Source organism: Dendrobates tinctorius, unplaced genomic scaffold, assembly GCF_039654945.1.
Source record: "Dendrobates tinctorius isolate UK_male_01 unplaced genomic scaffold, ASM3965494v1 ptg000319l, whole genome shotgun sequence".
NCBI classification, from domain to species: Eukaryota; Metazoa; Chordata; class Amphibia; order Anura; family Dendrobatidae; genus Dendrobates; species Dendrobates tinctorius.
In genome coordinates, this window is record NW_027361986.1 from 1,385,355 (window position 1) to 1,413,202 (window position 27,848).

General features: G+C 40.9%; 1 protein-coding gene across 4 annotated transcripts in view; it reads left to right on the forward strand.

Moving 5' to 3' along the window:
• The window catches only part of PDE1B (phosphodiesterase 1B), a 491,911-nt gene that overhangs the window by 428,266 nt on the left and 35,797 nt on the right, over nt 1–27,848 (forward strand). For all 4 annotated transcript variants that reach the window (XM_073561416.1, XM_073561418.1, XM_073561419.1 and 1 more), the window contains 3 exons: nt 3,589–3,689; nt 23,825–23,950; nt 24,904–25,005. In XM_073561416.1, the coding sequence (XP_073417517.1) occupies nt 3,589–3,689; nt 23,825–23,950; nt 24,904–25,005 (329 nt within the window). The remainder of the gene's footprint in view (nt 1–3,588; nt 3,690–23,824; nt 23,951–24,903; nt 25,006–27,848) is intronic.

The following is a 27,848-nucleotide window of genomic DNA, read 5'->3' on the forward strand; positions in this document are numbered from 1 at the left end:
TGAGGCAATGCTCGGGAAGGCCGGCTGTCTGAATTTCTTTCCCGTATGGTGGGGAATCTCAGACACATTCTTTGCCATTACCAAGGTCAGAGCCATCATGGCATAATGCTGCGACATAATAACCTGAACACGTAATCACCAGTGAATACCAATTTTCTGCAGCAGATCTAAGAGTCTTTCGTTAAGTGATCATGAAATTTCATCAGTTGAAGAAAGCAACTGTTTTATTACTTAATTAGTGGCAGAATAAAAAATAGTTTAATTTCTGCTGTGCCAGCAGCTGTGTACCCTCATTTACTGTTATAAATGGAGCTTCGTGTAATGAAGATGGCGGCCATACATTATTAAAGCCCCAACAAATTTCTCTGGTAAATCACTTCATATTATTTTTTTATTTTTATTTTTTTTTTAAGGTTCGCTCATGACAAAGCTGTAATGGAATAACGGCGATCACAAAGGGTTAATTCTGCATCAGCATTAATGAAAATTTAGGGAAATAATTATATTTTAGAAGCTGCTGCCTTCTGCGTTTACACTAGGCCTCATTTCTCAGAGGTATGTTTATTGCCCACAGCAACCAATCAGAGCTCAGCTTTCATTTTTTAAGCAGCTGTGGTAAAATGAAAGCTCCACTATGACTGGCTGCTCTGGGTAATAGTGGCACAGTTTTGACAATTGAGGCCCAGGGTGAATGTAGACTTCAGCATTTTTTGGCAGTTTTGATAAATTTGCCTGACTTGGTTTACAGTGCACATTCCTGATGTAAATTGAAACGTATCCATAGGCTTCTTTAGATGTGCCCTGCTGGACTATGTTAAATGGTACAAGTTGGCACATTTTTTTTAGAACTATGTGAGTTTCTAAAATCTCATTCGAAATGCTGCTACCATAAGGCTAGTTTCACATTAGAGTTTACAGCCGCAGCGTCGGGCTGCGCACGGCCGCCGCTAAGCCGCGCCTCCGTCGGTAGCTCCGCCTATGGACGCAAGACGCTGCATGCGCCCTGCGTCCCCTATCTTTAGCACTGGGGACGCAGGCCGTGCGCAGTATGCGTTTGGTGGCGCATGCGTCCTTTTGACGCTGCGCCGAGCACACCAAATTGCAACCTGTTGCGTTTGGCGCTGGTCGGCGCAGCGTCAAAAGGACACATGCGCCGCCAAACGCATACTGCGCACGGCCTGCGTCCCCAGTGCTACAGATAGGGGACGCAGGACACCTGCAGCGTCATGCATCCGTAGGCGGAGCTACCGGCAGAGGCGCGGCAGGGGGCAGGGCTTAGCGGCGGCCCTGTGCAGCCCGACGCTGCGGCCGTAAACGCTAATGTGAAACTAGCCTAACAGAGCAGATTTTCCTCTGCAAATGCGCCCCATGTGTACACACCCTTAAAGGGGCAAATTGTTTCATCCACGTTATAGCTGTAAATACTGGCCTATAAGTGCTTGGTCACACAATGCGTTTTTGCCAAGGAAAAACGCAGCTTTTTACAGTAGCGGCAAAGTGAATGAGATTTGTGAAATCTCCTGCACATGCTGCTTATTTGTTCCTTGCAGATTTGATCCGTTAAACCTGTTTTTTTTCACATATACAGCACGTCAATTCTTTTAGCCTTTTTACAGCTATTTTCACCCATGCAAATGAATGACAAAAACGTGTAAAAAAAAAAAGCGCATATTTTGTGCAGCATTTTCACGACAACATTCTGTTTTTTTACAGTTGGAAAGTTAGTGAAAATCCAGTACTAGATTTCCACTGTGAATAAAAAGCATTTTTTTTTAAACATCCAAATTAAAATCGTAGAAACTTTAAAAAATAGAACATCTTAGAGACTGTAGCAAAAACCTATACATAGATTTTTGCTGCCATCTCCAGGATGTTCTGTTTTTCAATGTTACTACGATTTTAATTTGGATGTTGCAACAAAAGTTTTTGTCTTTAATTCACACTGGACTGGAAATCAAGTGCTGGATTTTCACTGAGGGTATGTTCCCACTGTCAGTAAACGCTACGGGTTGGACGCTGCGTATATTGGCAGCGTCCAACCCGCAGCGGCGAGATGTTCCAACATAGTGGATGGGATTTCAATAAATTGCATGCCCACTATGTGTCCACAGACGCCCGCGGAGACGGACATGCGGCGCGTCTTTCCAGTCCGCAGCATGTCAATTTATCCTGCGGAGACGCATATGTATTGGACGCAGTGATTCCGCACTGTTTAATGAATACATGCGGAATCACCTGCGCTCCAGAGCCGGCAGCGCTTTGGACGAAGCAGACACGTGCTGCATCCAAAGCGCTGATGATTACTGACCATGGGAACGTACCCTAACTTTCCAAGTCCCATCCATTCCTTCCCTGCCGAGATTTTTCATCCGAGCACTTCCCATGGATCTAAGCATTTGAGAGATAGCTGAATGAACACATTTCCTTTTTTAGTATGAGAAAAATCTGTTGCAAGTACGCACACCCTTGGTACAGGACTACACCAACCTAGACATCAAAAATTGTATGAATTCAACAATATGCCAATCCAGATCACTTAGAAATGATTGCCTAAAACAAGAAAAAAAAATCAACGGAAATCCGGTCACTTTTACCTTTTTTTTTTTTCTGTTTGGAGGAAAGTTGAATGACAACCAGTATGGCCTCCCATCTGTCACAGATGAGTTTTCTATCATCTGCTCTGTATTACTAAAGATAAAGAACCCATGATTTCTTGATGGGGATTTTTTTAACATTTAGTCACACAGTTATTAAAGATATCATTGACAGTCACCCAGCTTTCCAAGGAACAGACTTGCTCAAACAAGGCGACAGATATAAAGTGACAACAGAATGAACAATATTTACTTGTCCCTCTCTGTTGAAGCTGGTATTCTCTGTAATAACAATGTGCTGCTGTAGTATTTGTGCTGTAATCCTTATGCCCTTTTTTTTTAGAATTCACCAGGATTAAAGTGTTTAAAAAGGTTTATTTAACCAGCTTTGTCAGTCCCAAGTGGCTCATTGCTTTTGCACACAGGACCAAGATTTGTACTGTACTTTTTAAAGGTATACACTTAATTTATATAAATATTTTCCAGATATTGCTAAAAGCACATGAGACTTGAGCTGTCAATCCCTAGTAAAATCTCCTTTTTCCAAGTCTAGCACGCACGGGCTCCAACATGAGATATCTCCTATGTCAGCATCAGCTGAGTCTCCAAGAACTAGAATGACAAATCCTTCCTTTGTCGTGCAGATTGTGGTAACAGTGATAATAACTTCGGAATAGAGAGCTAATGAAAATCTTGTAGTTTTTATAATGCTGAAGGAAGAGCTAATATTGAATATGTAAATATTTAAACTCCATATTAAGACTCCGCAGCTCCGGTGCTTGAAGAGCGCCATAATGCGGAGGAATAAAATGTCTTCGGAGAAAGGTTTTATTCTCTGTCTATTTCAAGGTTTTAACAATTCTGCCTTTTACAAAAACTGTGAAGATATTGTAAGTGATAGATATGATGTTTTCTTTTTTATTACTTTAATTGCAGCTGTTCTCTTTCTCCCTCTAGTGGATGATAAGTAAATTACTTTTTCTTCCTTACCTAGCATTGCCTGAATGAGATTGAGATCCTGGCTATTATTTTTGCGGCTGCTATACATGATTTTGAGCATACAGGAACAACGAACAGCTTCCACATCCAGACAAAGTAAGTAAAACCCAACACTATGATGAAAATTGAATTCTCAATTGTAGGATGGTATAGAGTTTATACAGCCCCAATTCCAAAAACGCTAGGACGCTGTATAAATTGTAAAGAATACAAGAATGCAATGGTTTGGAGGAAATCTTTTATAGGTATATTTTATTCTCAGCAGAACATCCAACACATATCAGAAGTTGAAAATTAGACATTTTTTCATTTCATTTGAAAAAACGAAATGTTAGCATTAAGATGAAATTCACCCAAAATGTAAACTTGGGTGTTCTGCAAGTTGAAGTTTTGGCACTGTAGCTCCTCCTTTTGGCAGAAACAACAAAGGTCACCACTAGCCATACAAAAATACCAGTCGTACAACAATATATACTTACCAATTTGCATTCTGGTCCAAATTTATTCAGACACTTCACAGATACCTCAGCACACTTTGTATCTCCAGTGTTAGATCAGAAAAACAGGAAGAACAGCAGTATGAGCAGGATGTTCTTACTTCAGCACCCCTAGACATGTTGGACAGCAGTGATAGCAGATTCTTCTTATTTCTGCACCTCTGGTATCTCCAGTATTAGATCCGAAAGACAGTGTGGACAGCAGGGTGAGCAACATGTTCTTACCTCAGTACCCCTGGACATGTTGGACAGCAGTGTGAGCAGATTCTTCTTATTCCTGAACCTCTGGTATCTCCAGTATTAGATAAGAAAGACAGTGTGGACAGCAGTGTGAGCAGCATGTTCTTACCTCAGTAACCCTGGACATGTTGGACAGCAGTGTGAGCAGCATGTTGTTACCTCAGTAACCCTGGACATGTTGGACAGCAGTGTGAGCAGATTCTTATTATTTCTGCACCTCTGGTATCTCCAGTATTAGATCCGAAAGACAGTGTGGACAGCAGTGTGAGCAACATGTTCTTACCTCAGTACCCCTGGACATGTTGGACAGCAGTGTGAGCAGATTCTTCTTATTCCTGAACCTCTGGTATCTCCAGTATTAGATAAGAAAGACAGTGTGGACAGCAGTGTGAGCAGCATGTTCTTACCTCAGTAGCCCTGGACATGTTGGACAGCAGTGTGAGCAGCATGTTGTTACCTCAGTAACCCTGGACATGTTGGACAGCAGTGTGAGCAGCATGTTGTTACCTCAGTAACCCTGGACATGTTGGACAGCAGTGTGAGCAGCATGTTGTTACCTCAGTAACCCTGGACATGTTGGACAGCAGTGTGAGCAGATTCTTATTATTTCTGCACCTCTGGTATCTCCAGTATTACCTCAGAAACACAGTTTGGACAGCACTGTAAGCAGCATGTTCTTACCTCAGTACCCCTGGACATGTTGGACAGCAGTGTGAGCAGATTCTTCTTATTCCTGAACCTCTGGTATCTCCAGTATTAGATAAGAAAGACAGTGTGGACAGCAGTGTGAGCAGCATGTTCTTACCTCAGTAGCCCTGGACATGTTGGACAGCAGTGTGAGCAGTATGTTGTTACCTCAGTAACCCTGGACATGTTGGACAGCAGTGTGAGCAGATTCTTATTATTTCTGCACCTCTGGTATCTCCAGTATTACCTCATAAACACAGTTTGGACAGCACTGTAAGCAGCATGTTTTTACCTCAGTAACCCTGGACATGGACAGCAGTGTGAGCACTTTCTTCTTATTTCTGCACCTCTGGTATCTCCAGTATTAGATCAGAAAGACAGTGCGGACAGCAGTGTGAGCAGGATGTTCTTACCTCTGTAACCCTGGACATGTTGGACAGCAGTGTGAGCAGATTCTTCTTATTTCTGCACCTCTGGTATCTCCAGTATTAGCTCAGAAAGACAGGGTGGACAGCAATGTGAGTGGCCTCTTTTTACTGCAGCCATCCTGATATCTACAGTATTAGATCAGAAAGAAATGGTGAACAGCAGTGTGAGTAGACTATTTTTTTTATCTCAGCAACCTGCACAAGTTGGACAGCCATGTGAGCAGTTGTTTCTTACTGAAGGTGGATAGCAGTGTGAGCAGCCTTTTCTTACCTCAGCCACTCTGTTATCTCCAGTAGTGGACCTTCCCACACATGAAGAGATCTGGTGGAACTTCCTTCTGCAATTATTGACAGACACCTGTATTATTGTTATTATTATTAATGGTAATTTTTTTTTATTTTGAGAACCACTGGATCCTTGGTGCTGTAAATGTGAAAGAGGTTTACATACAAAATACACATATAAAAATACAATGAATAAAAAAACATTGGCGGACTGGTACAGAGGTGAGAGAGCCATGGAGGGGCATTGCAAGATATTAACACATTGACAGAAAGCTGTCTTAGGCTGGAGTCACACTAACCTGCGCAAAATACGGTCAGTATTTTACATGCGTAATACGGATCAATGACCACTAAATAGTGGTCCGTAGGTCATCCGTAAGCAAGGTGAGGTCGCGTATTTTGCGCATGTGTGTCTCCTTATGTAATCCGTATGCAATCCATATGGCGAGATTTTCTCGCGGCCTTGCAAAATGGACATTTAACGGTTTTGAGGCCTGCAAACAATTTAAATCATTAGCCTGCACCCTATTTAGACACTCAGAAACAGGTGGCTGCCTACATTCTGTACATTTCTCACCTTGCTTTCACGAGGTGTGTTGGTGTTCTTTGTGCAGCATGGCAGAGGGTGTGAGATTCAATACAACCGAGCAGGTTCTCTTTACCTGGCTTTTGTCACGGCGCTTTGGGCAACCATATCCTGTGATAGTGGATCCACGGAGGAGGAGACGCATGTGGGTACATCCACTTTTGAGGCAACGACTCACAAGAGGGCATTTTCACCGCCTCTATTCGTCTCTGCGGGAGCATCCGGACAAATGTTAACAGTACTGTCGAATGAGCATTTCCACATTTGATCGCCTCTTGGAGACAGTGCGCCCTGGGATCACCTTTCAGGACACTAGGATGCGCAAAGCCATATCTGCAGAGGAGCGACTTCTACTCACAATACGGTATGTACTCCACAACCACATTCTCTATGTTCATAATGTGTGTGTTAATTTATGTTTTTTGGCCTTTTTGGACAATGTTTAATACCCTCATCTTACTCAAAATATGTTTCACCTGACACAGCAGAATGTTACATCTAATATGTCCTGCATATCACTTAGTCATTGTGCCACCACATATGTGTGTGTTGTTATCTCTCATTTCCTACCAAGTTTGGTCGGCATGTAACTGATTTTTTTTTACTTTAGCCATTCTAACCTGTATTATTTCTGTTGTTCTACAGTTTCCTGTCCACTGGCCTGTCTTATGCCGCCCTCCACCATGAGTTTCTCATTGGAAAGTCCACCATTTCAGGCATAGTGAGGTCTACATGTGCAGAAATCTGGACAAGACTCCATCAGGTGGTCCTACCCGAGCCCAGGATGGAAGACTGGTTAAGGATTTCAAGGGACTTTGAGGAGGACTGCCAGTTTCCAAATTGTATTGGGGCCCTGGATGGCAAACATATCAGGGTGCGTAAGCCGCCGAACTCAGGGTCCCAATTCTTCAATTATAAGCAATACTTTTCTGTTGTATTGTTGGCTCTGGTAGACCCTCAATACAAGTTTATAATTGTTGACATTGGGGCCTATGGAAGGACGGGAGACTCTAGAGTCTTCAATACTTCCATAATGGGTCGGCGGCTACGCACCAACCAGTTGGATCTACCACCACCACGCCAGCTACCAGGCTCCCCCGAACAATCAGTCCCTTATGTCCTTGTGGCAGATGAGGCCTTTCAGTTATCACGTAATGTCATGAGGCCATATCCCCGGCGCAACCTTGACCACAGGCGCAGAATTTTTAACTTGCGCCTATCACGTGCTAGGCGACTGGTGGAGTGTTTCTTTGGGATTCTTTGTGCCAAATGGCGGGTACTCCAGTCTGCCATTCAGTTGAGTGAGCAAAATGTGAATGAAGTTGTGAAAACCTGTGTTGTTCTGCATAACTTCACCAGGATCCATGATTGTTCCTCCTCTGATGGTGTTGTGCGTAGGCCGGACAATGTGCGCAGGGTGAGACCACCTATCATCCCTCAACGTAGACCGCTCTCTGGCCTCAAAGTGCGTGATATATTCACGAATTACTTTATCTCACCTGAGGGGGCAACGTCTTGGCAAGAGAATGCTGTGTCTATGTTATAATTTCTTTTTTTCAAAGTGTGTCTAAATATATATTACTCAAGCCTTTTTATGATTCTATGAGTGGTTCTTTGCATTGGTTGGTGTCTGTAAGTATGTTGTGATGGATAGTGAGAAATCACACAGAGACGTTAACTAGAGTAGACAAATTTTTAGTTTTGCCTTTTTTTTGTTTGTTTTGCTTAAAGGCAAACATAATTTTGCCAGAACACAAATTTGGCAATGGCCAAAATGACCTTTTGGGCCTTCTTTAACTTGGTGTAACATTAACATTACGGAAAAAAAATGCACCAAACATTATGCAATTACAACATTGCTGCATGCCTACATTAACCTTGATTAGGCAACAAAGGGTGAGCTCCATCACCTAAATAAAGTGAATAAGATAACACTCACATTTCCTCATAATGTTTTCCAATCATAGAAAGATTCCACCATGACAGGCAAGGCTACCTCACATCTTTCACACAGATATTACCTGTCTGTAGAACAGACAATATTTAAGCATGCTATACTGGAAAGGATGAAAATACAAAAATCACTTGTTAAGACATTGAGAGAGCGTGATATTGTGAATGCTGGTCGCCTCAAATTGGTTTACTAGAGAATGCTAATAACAAAGTTGACTACTTAACTAAAGGCAAGCACGCCTTTCCTATGCATTAGCAAGTGATTAGTGTATTTTCATCTTTTCAGGTAAAACAGCATAGCGCATTTAAATATTCTCTTTTATACACACATGTAATATCTGTGTGAAAGGCGTGAGGTAGCGTTGCCTGTTATGATGGATTGTTTCATATGTTTGGAAAACATTGTTTAAAAATGTGAGTGTTAAATTATGTTCTAAATGTTGGTGAAGGAGAACACCTGTTTTTTTGTCTAGATTAGAAGCACCAGTTACATGTCACTGGACATCTCCAAATTTTTGAGTCATAAATCCTCATATGTAGGGGAAGGGGAACGGGGAGGAACAGCCTGTGGGTGCTGCTGGACATTGTGGCCAACATCGCCCTGTGTGGGGCCATACTGTTGCCCATGATGCTGTTGTTGTCCAGCCTCCTGGGCCTGTTGGTGATACTGCCCAGAGTAATAATAATGATGGTGAGGGGCTTCTTGTTGGCTCTGGTAGGCCCGTGGCTCATACCCACCAAGATAGCCAGATCGTCCCCAACCAGGTTGGGACCAGCCTCCACGTATTAGGGGCTGTTCAGACCCTGCTTGAGCAAGCATCTGTGTGGATGGTCTCATGCGCATTAAATTTCTTGGTGAGAGCTGCCACCTCTCCAGAAATTCAAACACCTCATATGGGGTATTGGGGGGGTGCTTGCATCAAGCAGGATCTGAATACACCCCCTAATACGGAGCCTGACCTCACGGGTAGGGGCACGGAGATAAAGGGTGAGGCTACGTGCATAGGCCTCCTCACCATCATCTGTAGTGACTCTGGACAAGTAATTCAGCACCCCAGTGTCCACATGGGTCCGGCTCTCTTGAATGGCCACCTGGCACCTTCTTCTTATTCGCCGTGATGCAAGAGCAGCCTGTGGGGAGGGCCTGATCTGGGCAGTTGGGCTGCTGCTCAAGTTGCCCATCTCTTCCAGGATGGGTGAGGTTGCAGCTGCAGACCGTCCTGGTGGTGTGTTGTGTCGGGCAGCCATTGTGTGGTCTTGTGATGCCTCCTCTTCAGACATCCTTTTTGTAGGGGGAGAAGATGGGCCAGCCACCTCATCCCCTACAGGATCAATAATGGGCTCTGCCTCTGAGGCCGTTCCTCGATCCGTAAGGTTGGATTGAGTTCTGTTATGAAATAGAACAGAGGCAAAAATACATCAATATTTTTGTCCCTGTAAAGTATTTGTGTAATGTTTTTGTGTCATGTGGTGTGAGGTATGTACTTACGGTCTCAGAGCCAGAATTGGGGCGAGGAAGTTCAGCCGGTCATAATATATATATTTCCGCTTTACATGGCCAGCATCCCCACTCCTGGACCGCTGCTGGCGTTCCCGGCGGTACTGGTCCCGGATGCTTCTCCACCGTTTCATCACATCTTCCACTGCAATGTGACAGGAAAGATTGTCAAAATCACATATTTGAGAGGTCACATTTTCAAACAGTAGTCTAGACATGGGGCCTTATGGGGTGTGCGTTCTACCCATGGTGGCATATGTAATTGGGCCGATACCCAGGGTCTCATTAGCTCCCCTGAAACTAATTTTAGTGGCTAGGAGGATGAGGAGCTTGTGGCCTAACCCCTAATTATGGCTGTGTGAAGCCACGTGTCACATCCTAATGTAACGGCCTCATGAGGCTAAAATTACATGCCCAGGAAGGGGGGGGGGGCTGATTGTAGAGTCATTTTATAGCGCGCGCTAACGTTAATTATATTTTTATGGTTGCACTTACGAATTTTCTGCTGCTCATCACGTGGTCTGTCACCGAAGTCATGGTACATCTGGCGACAGATGCGCCTCCATGACGCCTCCTTTCTTGTGCGGTTCGCATAGTTTGCGTCGCGTGGGTCCCATATTTCTGGATGCTCCTGCACCAGCACAATTAGCATCTCCACATTTATGTAAGTGGACGCCATGCTGCTGCTGTACTCCGTGGAGGCTGACTTCCTGGATGTCTGGAGCGCTTTTTGAGCTCATTTGCATGTCTACGCTTCCTGATGATGGATTGGCCCATTTCCTGTTCACCAGCCAAAAGACCTGCGTATTGCTCGCAGGTCACACGTGTGTTCAGTGTGTAATCCGTATTTTTTGCGCACCCATAGACTTGCATTGGCGTGCTACGGGCGTAGTACGCTGACAATCGCAGCATGCTGCGAGTGGCACGGAGTGGAGGATACGGAGGAGAAATATACGCCTGGTGCGAGTGACCCCATAGAGAATCATTGGTCCGTGTCTAATGCGTGCTTTTTGCGCCTCTCACGCACCCGTATTCCTCGCCAGTGTGACTCCGGCCTTAGAATAAGACTGGTCATTCTAGACAAAATAAGTTTCATTTTCTAATGGTTAGTTAGGAAGTTATTTATAATGAAATGTTTTGTACTTCTTTTTTTTCTATTCTCAGAAAACCCCTTTAAATAAAACCTGAAATCAGTGTTAGGCATTTTAAGCTAAAGGTATGCCCATAATGGTGCTGGTATACTGATTTAATACGAATGTTTAGTGAAGAAATCCACAGCCTGGTTGTTTTAAAATCATCATTAGAAGTTTTGGTCTTCTTGCATTGGGGCGGTATTGTAAGTTGAGTCTTTGGCTCTGCTATGGCCTCTCCGCTCACTCTGGTGTCATTATCTTCGTCTGTATTTAAATTTTGTGCCTGTGCCATCCCAGCCGTGGGCGGCGCTTGCGCAGATTGATCTGCTGACAGTCTTCAGAAAAATTACGCCTGCGCCTGCACAGATTGATCTCCTGACAGTCTTCAGGAAAATTACGCCGGTGACGGCACATGCGCAGATTGATCTCCTGACAGTCTTCAGGAAAATAACGCCGCTGACAGTGCATGCGCATATTGAGATCACGGCTCAATAACAAGCTGGGATCTCAATCTGCACATGCGACGCCACTGGCGGCATTTTACTGAAGACCACCAGAGGTCAATCTGCACATACGCCACTGTTGCTGCCATTTTACTGAAGTGCACCACAAGACAAATTTGCGCAAGTGCCACCTGCAGCTAGAACGGCGCAGACACAACATTTAAATAAGCAAGAAGATAAAGGCTACAGAGGGGCTATGACAGAGCCGAAGACCCTACCCACAGTCCCTCTTCAATGCATGGAAACCAAACTGCAGATTTCTTCACTGACTGTATGTATTAAAGCAGTATAAGAGCGCCATGATGGGCACACCTTTAGTTTAATATGTGTAACCCCGATGACAGGTTCTTTTTAAAGTTAGTTATCATGGTGGCTTAGCCAAATGGCTCCATCAGAATTTTGCATTTCAGTCCATACATTTTATACAGATGTAGAGTGCAGCGCCAGAGTTTACAGTTTAGTAATGCTCTCCTGGGTAATAATAAATATTCTGCCTTCAAGCACGTTGACACGATGTGCAATCCAGCATACAGTATAAACCACAGCTCTGTCTTCCAAAATAAGCAGACTGTTCTCTGTAGTCTAACTTGTTTACTTGTGAAGAGTATAGAACATGCGCGGTAAAACTACAAGGAATACAAATAACATGCAAAAGTATTGGGCAGATGATCACACAGTTAACACAGATACAGCATTTAGCGTGATGCAATTTACATAGAAAGAAAACACAAGTGTCCAATTATGTCTACTGAGCACTGACTACTATGCAGCTAATAAACTCTCTGCACACACTGCATTGTAAGAAAGATTAAGCTTACCAGATATGCATTAACCGAATAACGAATTCAAGTTGGAGAATTAAGATGGAGGACAGGTAAACACGTGCATCCTATGATATACACAGAAGCAAAATGGCCCTTCTTCATCCCAGAATACATTGCTTCCTTCCCACAAAGCACTGCTTCAATCCCATAGTGCATTGCTTCTGTTAAAGGCACAGACTATATAATGCTATCAAAAACACTGCTATAAATTGCCCCCACTAGATGGTGCTATAATTAACCCAGCACATAATACAAAACAGACTTCCCTATATCAGAGGGCAGAACAATAAAGATATATTCCTAGCATTTGGAAAATCAATTGCAAAAAATGTATTTCCAGTACCTGTAAAAATGCGATTGTACTGTATTTTTACAGGAAAAAAATTGAAAGTTACAAAATCTTTTCATATTTAACTATTACATTGCAATGAGACATTAAAACAGCAGGATTTCCATAGAAGCAGTCAGGGTGTCACATGTCTCGAGTGATATAATGGTGTTATTTCCGTCTCTCACAAATCAGCAATGTATTAGCTTGTTTGCAGTAGCTTTTTATGTACTTGAAAATTCAGCAGAGATTCTCTTTCTTTCCATTACTGTTTCCTGGATCCATTACAAATATTAACATTATTATTATTATAATTATTATACATTACTGTATTATGTTGACTGTTTATAGAACTCCTAGTAATTCCCATTAATTAAATTAAAAAAGCATAAAAGGTTGTATGGTAGTGGAAACATCACCTGTCTTGAATATTGGTTGTGCGTGGTATTGTAGCTCAGCCATATTCTAATGCATGAAGTTCAAGTACCAGGGGCTACCCATATTTAATAGTGGTGCTTTCTCAAGGATAAAACAGACCCTTAAAGGCCCCGTCCCGCTGGCCAGCGCCAAGGTCGTTATATGGATCGCCGTATCGTTTAAGAGATCTGCCTGTTTGACAGCTTACTAGTGAGCATGTAGCGACACACCAGCGATCCTTACCAGGTCGTATCGTTGTCGGGATCGCTGGTGCGTCGCTATGTGAAACGGGACCCTGATAAGACTAGGGCCACACGACCGTATGTTCTCCATTCCAAGAAAGAAAATCAGATTGTGCTAATCAAACTCTGATCAGAGTTTGGCCAAAGTGAGATCCGTTTTTCTTAGATGTGGAGAATAATAAAAAAAGAAAAAGTTTCTCCATTCTGTCAGTCTGTGAAAATCGGATAGCATTCAGATATCATCCGAATGTGGTTCCGATTTTTTCCACGGACCCATAGACTTGAATGACCAAGTGTGATCCAATTATCGGAGGCAAATCGCGCATGCAGCGATTTTTATTTTTTTCCTCGCATTACTTGGTCCAAAGAAAAAATCAGACATTTGCACAGCTCCATTGAATAACACTGGTCCGAACACAATGCAGCGTTTTGATGATCATCTGCATGAGTCCTTTAGGCTATGTGCCCATGATCATGAAGTAGCAGCATTTTGGATGCAGCGTATTTTCGCTGCGCCCAAATCGCTGCATTCTTTTCGCGCAGGTAAATGGATTACAAACTAACTGACAACTAGGCAATCCATGCATGTGATGCAGCTGTCAAACAGCCACAAGACATGCAGACGCGGGGACTCAAACTTAGTATTTGAGCATGCTGAAGACACACTGTTAGCACCCGAGCATGCTCGTACAACGCCTTATCCGAGCACGTTCACTCATCATTATCAGTCATATTATATGGATGTCCTGTTCAGTATGCATAGACATTTCATAAAAACAAAAATAGAAAGCGCACATAGGGTGTATTGTGTATTTAAAACCGCAGTAGTGCGCCCAATTTGTTAGACTCACCTGCTAAAGTTGTGCGAGTCACAACAAACTGGGAATCACTCAAGATTATCCGGTCGTCGCTGGTATCCCGCTAGTAATGAGGAAATCCAAAGGAGTAAAAAGAGCCGGGCTTTCAAAACCGCGCTGACCAGAAACACACCTTCTGTGGTAGATATAGTAAAAAACTTCTTCAATAAGCCTACGCGTTTCGTGGCTTAAACCAGCCACTTCATCAGGGCATCAAGAATAATCACAAATTTAAGATATAAATACAAACACAAATCATTACCATACACCTTCCTTTGACATAATTTCCTGTGAAAACGCCCATATATCGTTTAAAAACATATATATATATATATATATATAAATCAAAAAAAGGGCAGCACTACCCAAATTAAATAGTTGGTGCAAAACCTATACAGCAGTGTCCAAACAGCCAAATTAACAAAAGTAAAAAAAATAGGCAGCACTCAAATTAAATGTGAAAAAAAGTGGATACTTTACTGATCCTCAAGTGGCAACGTTTCAACGGTGACCCGTCTTTATCAAGCCTTGAAAAGCGTTGAAACGTTGTCACTTGAGGATCAGTAAAGTATCCACTTTTTTTTCACATTTAATTTGAGTGCTGCCTATTTTTTTTACTTTTATATATATATATATATATATATATATATATAAAACACTGCTTAAAACATGTTGTTATGCTCTAAAATCCAATTAGCATTCACATCAAAATCATCACAATATAATGTACCAAAAATTATATAAAAAATTAAAATATATAAAATGCAGAAGCTTCTGAATTCGAACCAGCCAATTAGGCAGGCTCAAAAGTATAATTCACATGCATTAAACCACTATACCACACCAAATACAGAAATGTCTCAGAATCAATATCCCATAAAATCCCCACTAATAAATTACTATATCACTCAAAAGACTTTTATATAAAACCTCGCAAATTCTTTAATTCCCCAAAATATATCAAATTATATCTAAAAAAGATCACTAATATCATTTAAACCCATCGGTTGCAGTGTGTTTAATTTATAAATCCAATATGTTTCCTTTCTTTTCAAATTATTTATTCTATTTAGGGTGTGTTCAGATACATGATCTATGGGAAGTACCGTAAGAGACACAGAACCGTGATGGTTAACTGTGCAATGACGAGACAAACCATGTTTCATATACCCCCTACGAATATTAAATCTATGGGAATTAATCCTCTTGTGTAAAGGTTGAGATGTCCTACCTACGTATTGTTTCCCACATTTACATTGAATCAAATAGATGACAAAACTAGTCGTACACGTCATCCTACATCTAATCTTAAATTCCCCACTGGGATAACTGGAGGACTGAAATTTATCAGTGGAATTAATTATAGATCTACAACAATAACAGCCTTTCCTTTTACATTGAAAGGCACCTCTTTTTTCATACAATGTATTACTATTACCTGGAGTATCCCTAGAATATTTTTACTGCGGTTTTAAATAGACGATACACCCTATGTGCGCTTTCTGTTTTTGTTTTTTCTAGATTTACGGAGGGCTTTCTACCTGACCCCCCGTCTTGGGAAAGCAGCACTTAGGTGTTTTTTCATTATGGATTATTTCCAACATAGATTGTCTTCTAGGGAAAGACTTATTATACAGACTATTGGACTGGTCAGTCTATATGAAAATAAGGATGAGGAACGTGAATCAATTTTTTCCAAGGAAGAGACTACAATTATGAAGAGGAAATTTAACAAGTTTGAAGACTTGTTAAAGGATGAATTACATTATCAGCTTGATGCACGCTTTTTATCTATTTATATGGATGAAAAAATTTGCCCGAGGGGTTTGAGGGTTTACCATAGATCCCCATTCCCTCAAGATCACTGAAGAGTGGGAGGCTTCATTAAGAGAATGTATGTTTAATTTAATAGGGTGTTTATTTAAGAAGAGAATTGTCTTAGTAGATGCATTTGTTGAGAAAATTATGAATTTATCAAAGGAACTTCTGGTGTATAGTACACACCCAGAATAGATTCAATAGATTAAATTCTGATATAGCAGCTCGAATACTCAAATTGGAACAAGATATAATTGTACGCAAGTCTAAGAAATTACAGTGGGATAGGGATGATTTAAAAAAAAAATTAGGAAGGAGTTTAATAAGTCAGTGGGATCTTCTACACTACCGTTGAAAGATTTGGCATTAGCCCCACCTTTGGTATTAGAGGGGAGGAATAATATAAAGATACAGGATAAAGTTGTTCCTGGTACAGTTAGGTCTGGAAGCACTCCAACTGCCCCTATTGTTGGTAATAATAGAATAAATCATAAGGAGATTATGAAAATTAAGAAAAAGTCTGATAAGCTTGTATCTGATAATTTTACTCATTCAGTTATTAATATTGAGGATGAGCGGGTTACAAAGGAGTTTTTTTCTCAGGATACTACACCGGGGAACGGTAAGGGAGATATTGTTTTGTCTCCTCCAGATATAGATAAACAATTGGAGCAAGTGAAACAGCAAATGGATAAAATGAAAAAAAAAGATTGACTTTTAGATTTAAATACTGTTTGTCATTCTAGCCCCCTTGATATACTTATCTCTTTAGCAGCTGAAGAAATGGTGGGGGAGTCTAATATTTTGGATCTCTCCTTATTTGATAAAGGTGAGGTAGACAATATTCCACATTCTCCTCTTGTTCCTATCTCAGATAGTAGTTCTGAAATTGTATCAAATACTAAGGTTGTGGATCCTAATAATGTATTTAGTGAAAATAATAAAAAAAGGAGTGATTGTGATTTGACAAAAAAGGGGAATATAATAATAGATAACTCCGCCTCCGGATCGGCATCTGTGTCTTTTTTACCCAAGATCACGGAACAAAAAAATACAATGATAAGATATCTTACATCAAAACCACAAAAAAGAAAAAATGTAGGAGGGGAACTCGAGGAAAAAGTAAAAATAAAAAAATCGAAAAACATAAAATCAGGACCGCTTTAAGGAAAAACAGGTGTTCTGAAATTACGAACATTGATGTGAGGCGTACTTTCGAACAGGGTGTTGTGAGAATTGGTAATATTTTTAATATTTCTAAGCATATCCTCACAGAGGGAGAAATTTTGATTCTTAATAAGGGATTATCTTTTTGCCCTGAGAACACTTCTACAGATATTGATTTATTTATGGATTTACAACATTGAGAAAATTAACTCTTAAGCGCCATTTCGCAATTAATCACACTAAGGGAGAACTTATGGGGAGTAAAGGGGATGGGGTAATCTAATTTTTACCCTGTTCATAATAAGGGCCACCATTTAAAAATGTTTACTGATTTGGTTTTGAAGGATTTTGAATCCCTTAATTTGAAAAGGAGGACCATGAGTAACCTTTCAGTTGCAGAAGCAAGAGGTTTGATATCATTGAGAAATTATCCCAATATAGTGATTAGATCTGCTGATAAGGGGGGGTGTTGTCATACAGGATTTAAATGTGTATTTAATAGAAGCTAATCGAATCTTGTCGGATGGTAACACATATACCATCTCCAGTATAGATGAGTATGACAATGCAGTTAAGAATTATAGGGAACTGATTAGATATGCTGATAAAGCTGGGATTTTAAATAAGAATGAGAAAGATTATCATGAATCCTTCTATGGCTATATATTCTATGGCTATTCTATTCTATGGCTTGAATCCTTCTATGGCTATATATTACCATCTACCAAAATTACATAAGAATTTATTGAACCCCCCTGGGCGCCCTATTATTGCAGGGATTAATGCATTAACTTCTAATTTGGCTGCCTATGTTGATTCTTTCATGAATAACTCTGTAAAAAGGTTGGGGAGTTATCTTAGAGATTCTACCCATCTTATACAAATTCTTCTAGATATTGAGTGGAAAGATGAATATGTGTTCATTACTATGGATGTTACAGGGCTATATTCTAACATTGAACCTAATATTGGTCTGTCTTGCTTTGAAATGTATGTCAATAGGGAGTTGACCTTATCTTTAACACAAAAATTTTTTTTGGTTAGGAGTATGGCTGTTAGGAATTTGGTTTCTACTATGCCTATGCAGGAATCCAGATTCTCACATTTATCTCCAGAGGCTAAGTCCTTTGTTCCAGCTTCTGAGCATGCCCATGGGACGAGCTCCCATTGGAGTTCGGGAGTCAGGTGCTCAGGTCCTGCTCCGGATCGTATTGGCTCCTTTTGGAGACCTGGAGATTTCCGGCAGGTCCCGCTTGCTATAAAAAGTGCGCATGGCCGTTCCACCATGCGCTAGTATAGCCATACTGCTGCTGTATGTGTGTATGTAACAAACAACTGATTGTTGATGGATGCATGGACTGGTGACTGACTCATTTGAAACCCCTACCCTCTGATACTACGCATGTGTGAGTGTTTGTGTTAGTTCCAGTACTCAGCGCCAGCGCGCTATGCTCCATACCACAGCAGCTTAAGCATCAGCATTGCGCCTGCTAGTTTGCAGTGTCTTTGCAGCGGCTCAGTTATCGCCGCGCTGCAGTTGCAGGTCCTTGGTGCGTTCGCGGTTGCGACGCCTTGCACACGTTTCCCGGTAGGTCCCTACAGAGTTTGTCACGCCACCTTGTGCTTCTCCGGTGACCGCATACCGCGTGTGTTGCGCTGAGATTCTGTGTCCTGAACAGACTCAGCGTCTTTTGTGTTACCCTTTATTATTACAGCTCTGTGAGCTCAACAGAGTTTGTTCAGTGCACCTGGTGACGCACTAAAACCGGTGTACTCTACCGCTATATAGCTCTGCCACCACCTTGCAGCGGTCTTTCCATCTACCGCACGGTGGACCCCGAGTAGCGAAGGCGCTTTATTTATATTTTTATTTTAGTGTCTTCCGCCACTCCTAACAATGGCTTTCATATCACAGAATAATTATTTCTGTTTTGGAAATGCTATAAACCATCAGACGCGGGGGACTGCCATGGGCTCGAGGGCAGCACCTACTTATGCAAATTTGTTTATGGCTGTCTTCGAGTCCTGGCATATCCTCCATAGTGATTTTGGGGCTAAAATAGTGTTGTATAAACGTTTTATAGATGACATTATTGTCATTTATAATAATGAAAGAAATGATGTTTATAAATTTTTGGAAGGAGTGAATAGTAATTGTTGGGGTATAGAATTAATTCCACAGATTGATAGAGTGTAATTTTTCTGGATTTAATTATTTATTTAGATGATTCTGGTAAGATTCTTACCAGTAATCATTTTAAGAAGGTTGATGCCGACGGCTATGTTCACTATGAGATTGGTCATTATAGACCTTGGCTAAGGCTGGTTTCACACTTGCGTTTTTTTGCGCTGTATTTTAGCGCTAAAAAATGCATGCGCTTTTTTCCCTATATTTTGCATGGGATGCGCTTATGTGCGCATACACATGCGTTTGTATGCGTTTTTACGCGCATGTGTTTTTTTGTTGTGTGCGCTCGGGCGCACAAAATGCATCCTGTTGCATTTTTTGGGCGTCCGACTTGCCTCAAAAAAACGCATGCTCGCGCAATGCGTTTTTTTACAGCAAGACACACATTGTAAGTCTATGGGTGCGCATACGTGCGCATTGGCATGCTCATGTATGCGTTTTTTTGCACATGCGTTTTTTTGTTGACCATTGGTTAGACAATGGAAATTAGGGGTTTGGGTTAGAGTTAGGGTTAGTTAAGGGGGTCTAGGGTTAGGGTTTGGGTTAGGGTTAGTATGGTTTGGATAAGGGTTAGGGTTTAGGGTTAGTTAGGGTTTAGGGTTAGGGTTAGTTGGGTTTGGTTAAGGGTTAGGGTTAGTATGGTTTGGTTAAGGGTTAGGGTTAGTTGGGTTTGGTTAAGGGTTAGGGTTAGTATGGTTTGGTTAAGGGTTAGGGTTAGTATGGTTTGGTTAAGGGTTAGGGTTAGTAAAGTCATTCATGGTTTGGGTTAGTGTTAATCCTAACCCTATCTTGATTTTTTTGGTGAGGCCAACTAATGTTGGAAAAAAATGCAAACGCGGTAAAAATGCATACAAACGCATAAAAACGCTGCGCTTTTTTGCAGCATTTGTATGCGTTTTTTCCATGCGTTTTTTTGCGGGAAAAACGCGCTGCAAAAAAAAGCAAGTGAGAAAGTAGCCTAAATATTCCTCTGAACCAATATTCCAGGATTAGAAAAAATTGTTCCTCGGATACAACCTTTGAAGAGGGGAGCAAAGTCTTACAAAATCGATTTCGGGAAAGAAATTATCCGTCTAGACTGATAAAAAGAGCATATAAATCAGTCAAAAATCTGACTCAAAAGGACAGGTGAGGTACAGAATAATGTGGATGATTATAATGTGAATTTTATTACCACTTTTAATGTACAAAATTATCAGATTCGTAATATATTGGAAAAACATTGGAAAATTATATTAAATGATCCAGTCCTAAGTAAGATAGTAGATCAGAAGCCGGGGGTGATTTTTAGGAGGGCCCACACTATCAAAAATATTCTAGCCCCTAGCGTTATCTCCTTAAGGGATACTCCAGGTAATAGTAGTACATTGTATGAAAAAAGAGGTGCCTTTCAATGTAAAAGGAAAGGCTGTTATTGTTGTAGATCTATAATTAATTCCCAAAACTCAAGATAAAAAGCGGACGGCATCGCTGTTACCGTGTAACTTCAAATGATGTGCGGCATGCAGAAGCCCAGCAGCTGGCAATCTCGGGTGCCAGACCTGGAAACAGTCAATCCTGGGAATCCATGCAAAGAGAAAAGGTCGCACTCATCGAGATTGAAGTTTCACTGATTTATTGACATATCATGAACATGTCAAGTCGGGGGAGTGACATAAGGAGTGCAAGGAAGGCTGACAACGGCCGTTTCGCGCTGCTCGAGCGCTTCAACGGGTCCCCCTATAATTAATTCCACTGATAAATTTCAGTCCTCCAGTTATCCCAGTGGGGAATTTAAGATTAGATAAAGGATGACTTGTATGACCAGTTTTGTCATCTATCTGATTCAATGTAAATGTGGGAAACAATACGTAGGTAGGACATCTCAACCTTTACACAAGAGTATTAATTTCCATAGATTTAATAGTAGAGGGTATATGAAACATGGTTTGTCTGGTCATTGCACAGTTAACCATCAAGGTTCTGTGTCTCTTAGGGTACCGTTACACCTAGCGATGCACCAGCGATCCCGACTAGCGATATGACGCAGTCAGGATCGCTGGTGCATCGCTGGGTGGTCGCTAGTGAGCTGCCACTCAGGCAGATCTCACCAGCGACATCGCAGGGGTCGGGGGTCGCTACTTACCTGTCAGACGCGGCGATCCTGCGTCCTCCCGTCCAGCTCCACGCGTCGCTCGTCGTCACAGCAGGAAGCGCCGCAGGAAGTGGCCGACGAGGAATGGTCCAGCAGCTTCTCGCGCGATCAGCGATAACCAGCGGGGGAGCCGGTCGGAGGTAAGTATCACATGCAGCGATATCGCTAGCAATATCGCTGCAACATCACAAAATCGGTGACTTTGCAGCGATATTGCTAGCGATATCGCAGTGTGTAACGGGGGCTTTACGTTACTTCCCATAGATCATGTATCTGAACACACCCTAAATAGAATAAATAATTTGAAAAGAAAGGAAACATATTGGATTTATAAATTAAACACACTGCAACCGATGGGTTTAAATGATATTAGTGATCTTTTTTAGATATAATTTGATATATTTTGGGGAATTAAAGAATTTGCGAGGTTTTATATAAAAGTCTTTTGATTGATATAGTAATTTATTAATGGGGATTTTATGGGATATTGATTCTGAGACATTTCTGTATTTGGTGTGGTGTAGTGGTTTAATGCATGTGAATTATACTTTTGAGCCTGCCTAATTGGCTGGTTCGAATTCAGAAGCTTCTGCATTTTATATATTTTAATTTTTTATATAATTTTTGGTACATTATATCGTGATGATTTTGATGTGAATACTTATTGGATTTTAGAGCATAACAACATGTTTTAAGCAGTGTTATATATATATATATATATATATGTTTTTATCGATATATGGGCGTTTTCACAGGAAATGATGTCAAAGGAAGGTGTATGGTAATGATTTGTGTTTGTATTTATATCTTAAATTTGTGATTATTCTTGATGCCCTGATGAAGTGGCTGGTTTAAGCCACGAAACGCGTAGGCTTATTGAAGAAGTTTTTTACTATATCTACCACGGAAGGTGTGTTTCTGGTCATCGCGGTTTTGAAAGCCCGGCTCTTTTTACTTCTTTGGATTTCATTAGACATTTCATACACATATGGAAAATTCCGAGCTTTCATCCAGGCTTCACCTCCATTCTTTCGTTGGTGTAAGGGATGCGCTGACCCTCGGGACATGTTCCGTATTTAGTGGACTTGTCCTAAAACAGTTTGATTTTGGTCCAGAATTCATGTAATAATATATAGCCCCTTTGATGTCACTATCTGTCGCTATTACTGGTTCACTTACGCCATGAAACTCCTCACACTCAAAAACAAATGTTTTTACTTTCCTTTAATTAGGAGATGCACAAACTTTTCCCCAGGTATGGTAAAATATTACTGTTCCCTAAAAGTTAGGGCTTTTTATCAATGGAAGATTTGCAATGTTGGAAATACTATCCCCATTTAAATAATATTTATTTTCTGATCATGCGTTCCCTCCGTGTGGATTTTAATAAGCAAATGACTTGGAATGAGTAGGTTCCCAATTAATGTATTTGCTAAGTTAATTGATAAGGCTTAAGTGCTAATGAAATGTACATTTGAATAGTCAATATTTTTGGACAGATTCTTAAAATTCTAAAGGAGGAGACGTTGCGAAGACGGACAACAAGGTCATTGAAGAAAAGACTTCACTTGAGTTTTGACTAGAGCAGAGAACATTGACGTGGAGGATGTGATTACTCATATATATAAATCAGTAATGCTCCGTGCCAGTAACAATTGCACTGTCCCCACACACAAGGTCATCCTTCCCAGCTGGACATGAGGAAATTTGATTTCCAGTTACAAAAATGATTATTTACGGTCGGAACTGTAATGTTCTCGCTGAAGAGCTGGAATTACTAAAAACCGTAGATGATAGGATTTCATATATATGCCTGTAAGGACTTGTTATAAGTATATATACACAGCTCCTAGCACTAATAATACAGTAAATTGATCACTCAGATATCTCACTTATTCACAGTGTGCTGTCAGGAGTTTTCTGCGAGATGCCGTATAAACTTGCATTTCTCTTCCATTTCAAGTGGAATAAGGAATTTACTGTCTTTATGGATCCCCAGTGACAAAGTGGATACATCCATCATAAGTCACTGCTGTCATTCCGGACATGGGGTTGAAGGTCCTGTTTGTATTTGGTGGTCATCTCGGTGAAAATGTTGATTTCTTCACTTGGATATTTTCTAAACAGTGTCACGTTCCTAGGTGGCCCAAGGGAAATTAAAGCTGTCAATTTCCCTGATTTAAAAGGGTTTTCCCCTCGAACAAAAGTTTTGTAATCAATAGATCTTGGAATAATAATAACTTCCACAATTGGATGTGTTTACATAAAATGTTCCTGTGTTGTATCAGTTTTCATTATGAATGAAAAACTTGATGCAAAGCGTGGAAAGAGCCTGAGTACAGAAGGTGTGTAACTCTGACCTAAACATTGGGTTTGAGACTAGATTTCCACAAAGTTGACTTTCTCGTGTACATTTCATGTGTGTCATCTTCACATTTCTCTGTAGATCAGACTGTGCTATCCTGTACAATGACCGCTCAGTCCTGGAAAACCACCATGTCAGTGCTGTCTATCGGATCATGCAAGATGATGAAATGAACATATTTGTGAATCTCACCAAAGACGAGTTCACGTAAGTGCAGTGTGCTGTATCTCTTATGATGGATCAATAACTGTGCCGGGCAGCAGTCAGAGCATTGACTAAATCATTATAGCTTGGAGCAAATCATCAGTAATATAATTAGCTGCGCACATCTATAAGATGCTTTTTATTACCTCTGATATTAATGAATTGGTCTTTGTGGAGGAGACGAAGCAGATGGCTGGTTTCTTCCTCTGTGATATTTAATTATTAGCAGATCATAAGATCCAGCTAACTCCATAAGCTCTGAGTATTGGCAGTGTGTTTAATGAATTAAAGCCAGGCCTAAAAATCCAGCAATCCTTGCTGAGGTCTGTCTTAGTAAATGCATAAAATTCCTCAATAAGAAATCTCAAACATTTATTCTTAATAGTGACGGCGAACGTTTTCGGATAAGGTGTTATCCGATCATGCTCAGGTGATAACCGAGTGACTTCGGCGTGCTCGAAAAATTTGTTTGAGTCTCCGCGGCTGCATGTCTCACGACTGTTCGACAGACGCAACTCATGCAGGGATTGCCTGTTTGTTAGGCAATCCCTGCATGTGTTGCAGCTGTCAAACAGTCACGAGAATTGCAGCCGCGGGGACGCAAACAAATTTTTCGAGCACGCCGAAGACACTAGATTAGCACGTGGGTATGCTCGGATATTGCCTTTTCCCAAATGTTCTCTCAGCACTAATTCTTAAAACTCCATATTGTGCTATTCCTGTGTTATTCTTGCTGGAAATGTATGAATTAATTGACATCTAGGTATTACCCTGTCTCATTGTCTACAGAACATTTCTCTGTATTTTTTTTTACTGTTTCAAATTATTTATAAATTTCCCAGAAGTACAATTTAGGAATGCAAAAGACAAGAGTTCATGTATATAGTATACTTTGAAATAAGAATTACAATGCACTTACTAAAAACCCAACTAAGTTTTTCAGTTTGTTCCTGCAGAGAACTAAGGGCTCTTGTCATCGAGATGGTCCTGGCCACAGATATGTCTTGTCACTTCCAGCAAGTGAAGACCATGAAAACTGGCCTGCAGACGATGGAAAAGTGAGTCTGCAAACAGATAAAGCTTATGCTTAATAAACCATAAGATTTCTAATGTTCCGGCCATGTCTGCTGTGGGACAATCGCCCTGCTGCAAAGTGGTGGATGATCAGATTATGATTTCAGCAAATGAAGGCATTTATTTTAAGGCTGGAATCACACACAACGTATAAAAATACGGTCCATTTTTCATGGACCAGAATCACACAAATGTTTCATGAACAGTGATCCGTATGTCATCCGATTGTCATACGAGGATGCAATTTTCTCTCATCTAAGCATCCGTGTGACATCTGTATGGCATCCGTACAACGAGATTTTCTCTTTCTCGCCGGCTTGCCAATTGGACATATAATGGAGCCCAATGACAGGTTATAACACAAAGGAAAGAATAGATATATACACACAGAATACATATATACAGTTATGGCCAAAAGTATTGACACCCCTGCAATTCTGTCAGATAATACTCAGTTTCTTCCTGAAAATGATTGCAAACACAAATTCTTTGGTATTATTATCTTCATTTAATTTGTTTTAAATGTAAAAACACAAAAAGAATTGTCCTAAAGCCAAATTGGATATAATTCCACACCAAACATAAAAAAGAGGGTGGACAAAAGTATTGGCACTGTTCGAAAAATCATGTGATGCTTCTCTAATTTGTGTAATTAACAGCACCTGTAACTTACCTGTGGCACCTAGCAGGTGTTGGCAATAACTAAATCACTCTTGCAGCCAGTTGACATGGATTAAAGTTGACTCAACCTCTGTCCTGTGTCCTTGTGTACCACATTGAGCATGGAGAAAAGAAAGAAGACCAAAGAACTGTCTGAGAACTTGAGAAACCAAATTGTGAGGAAGCATGAGCAATCTCAAGGCTACAAGTCCCTCTCCAAAGACCTGAATGTTACTGTGTCTACCGTGCATAGTGTCATCAAGAAGTTTAAAGCCCATGGCACTGTGGCTAACCTCCCTAGATGTGGACGGAAAAGAAACATTGACAAGAGATTTCAACGCAAGATTGTGCAGATGTTGGATAAAGAACCTCGACTAACATCCAAACAAGTTCAAGCTGCCCTGCAGTCCGTGGGTACAACAGTGTCCACCCGTACTATCCGTCGGCATCTGAATGAAAAGGGACTGTATGGTAGGAGACCCAGGAAGACCCCACTTCTTACCCCGAGACATAAAAAAGCCAGGCTGGAGTTTGCCAAAACTTACCTGAAAAAGCCTAAAACGTTTTGGAAGAATGTTCTCTGGTCAGATGAGACAAAAGTAGAGCTTTTTGGGCAAAGGCATCAACATACAGTCATATGTAAAAGTTTGGGCACCCCTATTAATGTTAACCTTTTTTCTTTATAACAATTTTGTTTTTTGCAACAGGTATTTCAGTTTCATATATCTAATAACTGATGGACTCAGTTATATTTCTGGATTCAAATGAGGTTTATTGTACTAACAGAAAATGTGCAATCTGCATTTAAACAAAATTTGACCGGTGCAAAAGTATGGGCACCCTTATCATTTTCTTGATTTGAACACTCCTAACTACTTTTTACTGACTTCCTGAAGCACTAAATTGGTTTAGTAACCTCATTGAGCTTTGAACTTCATAGCCAGGTGTATCAAATCATGAGAAAAGGTATTTAAAGTGGCCACTTGCAAGTAGTTCTCCTATTTGATTCTCCTATGAAGAGTGGCATCATGGGCTCCGCAAAAAAAAACTCTCAAATGATCTGAAAACAAAGATTATTCAACATAGCTTTTCAGGGGAAGGATACAAAAAGTTGTCTCAGAGATTTAACCTGTCAGTTTCCACTGTGAGGAACATAGTAAGGAAATGGAAGAACACAGGTACAGTTCTTGTTAAGCCCAGAAGTGGCAGGCCAAGAAAAATATCAGAAAGGCAGAGAAGAAGAATGGTGAGAACAGTCAAGGACAATCCACAGACCACCTCCAAAGACCTGCAGCATCATCTTGCTGCAGATCGTGTCACTGTGCATCGGTCAACAATACAGCGCACTTTGCACAAGGAGAAGCTGTATGGGAGAGTGATGCGAAAGAAGCCGTTTCTGCAAGCACGCCACAAACAGAGTCGCCTGAGGTATGCAAAAGCACATTTGGACAAGCCAGTTACATTTTGGAAGAAGGTCCTGTGGACTGATGAAACAAAGATTGAGTTGTTTGGTCATACAAAAAGGCGTTATGCATGCGCTGTATTGTTGACCGATGCACAGTGACACCATCTGCAGCAAGATGATGCTGCAGGTCTTTGGAGGTGGTCTGTGGATTGTCCTTGACTGTTCTCACCATTCTTCTTCTCTGCCTTTCTGATATTTTTCTTGGCCTGCCACTTCTGGGCTTAACAAGAACTGTACCTGTGTTCTTCCATTTCCTTACTATGTTCCTCACAGTGGAAACTGACAGGTTAAATCTCTGAGACAACTTTTTGTATCCTTCCCCTGAAAAGCTATGTTGAATAATCTTTGTTTTCAAATCATTTGAGAGTTGTTTTGAGGAGCCCATGATGCCACTCTTCATAGGAGAATCAAATAGGAGAACTACTTGCAAGTGGCCACTTTAAATACCTTTTCTCATGAATTGATACACCTGGCTATGAAGTTCAAAGCTCAATGAGGTTACTAAACCAATTTAGTGCTTCAGGAAGTCAGTAAAAAGTAGTTAGGAGTGTTCAAATCAGGAAAATGATAAGGGTGCCCATACTTTTACACCGGTCAAATTTTGTTTAAATGCAGATTGCACATTTTCTGTTAGTACAATAAACCTCATTTGAATCCAGAAATATAACTGAGTCCATCAGTTAATAGATATATGAAACTGAA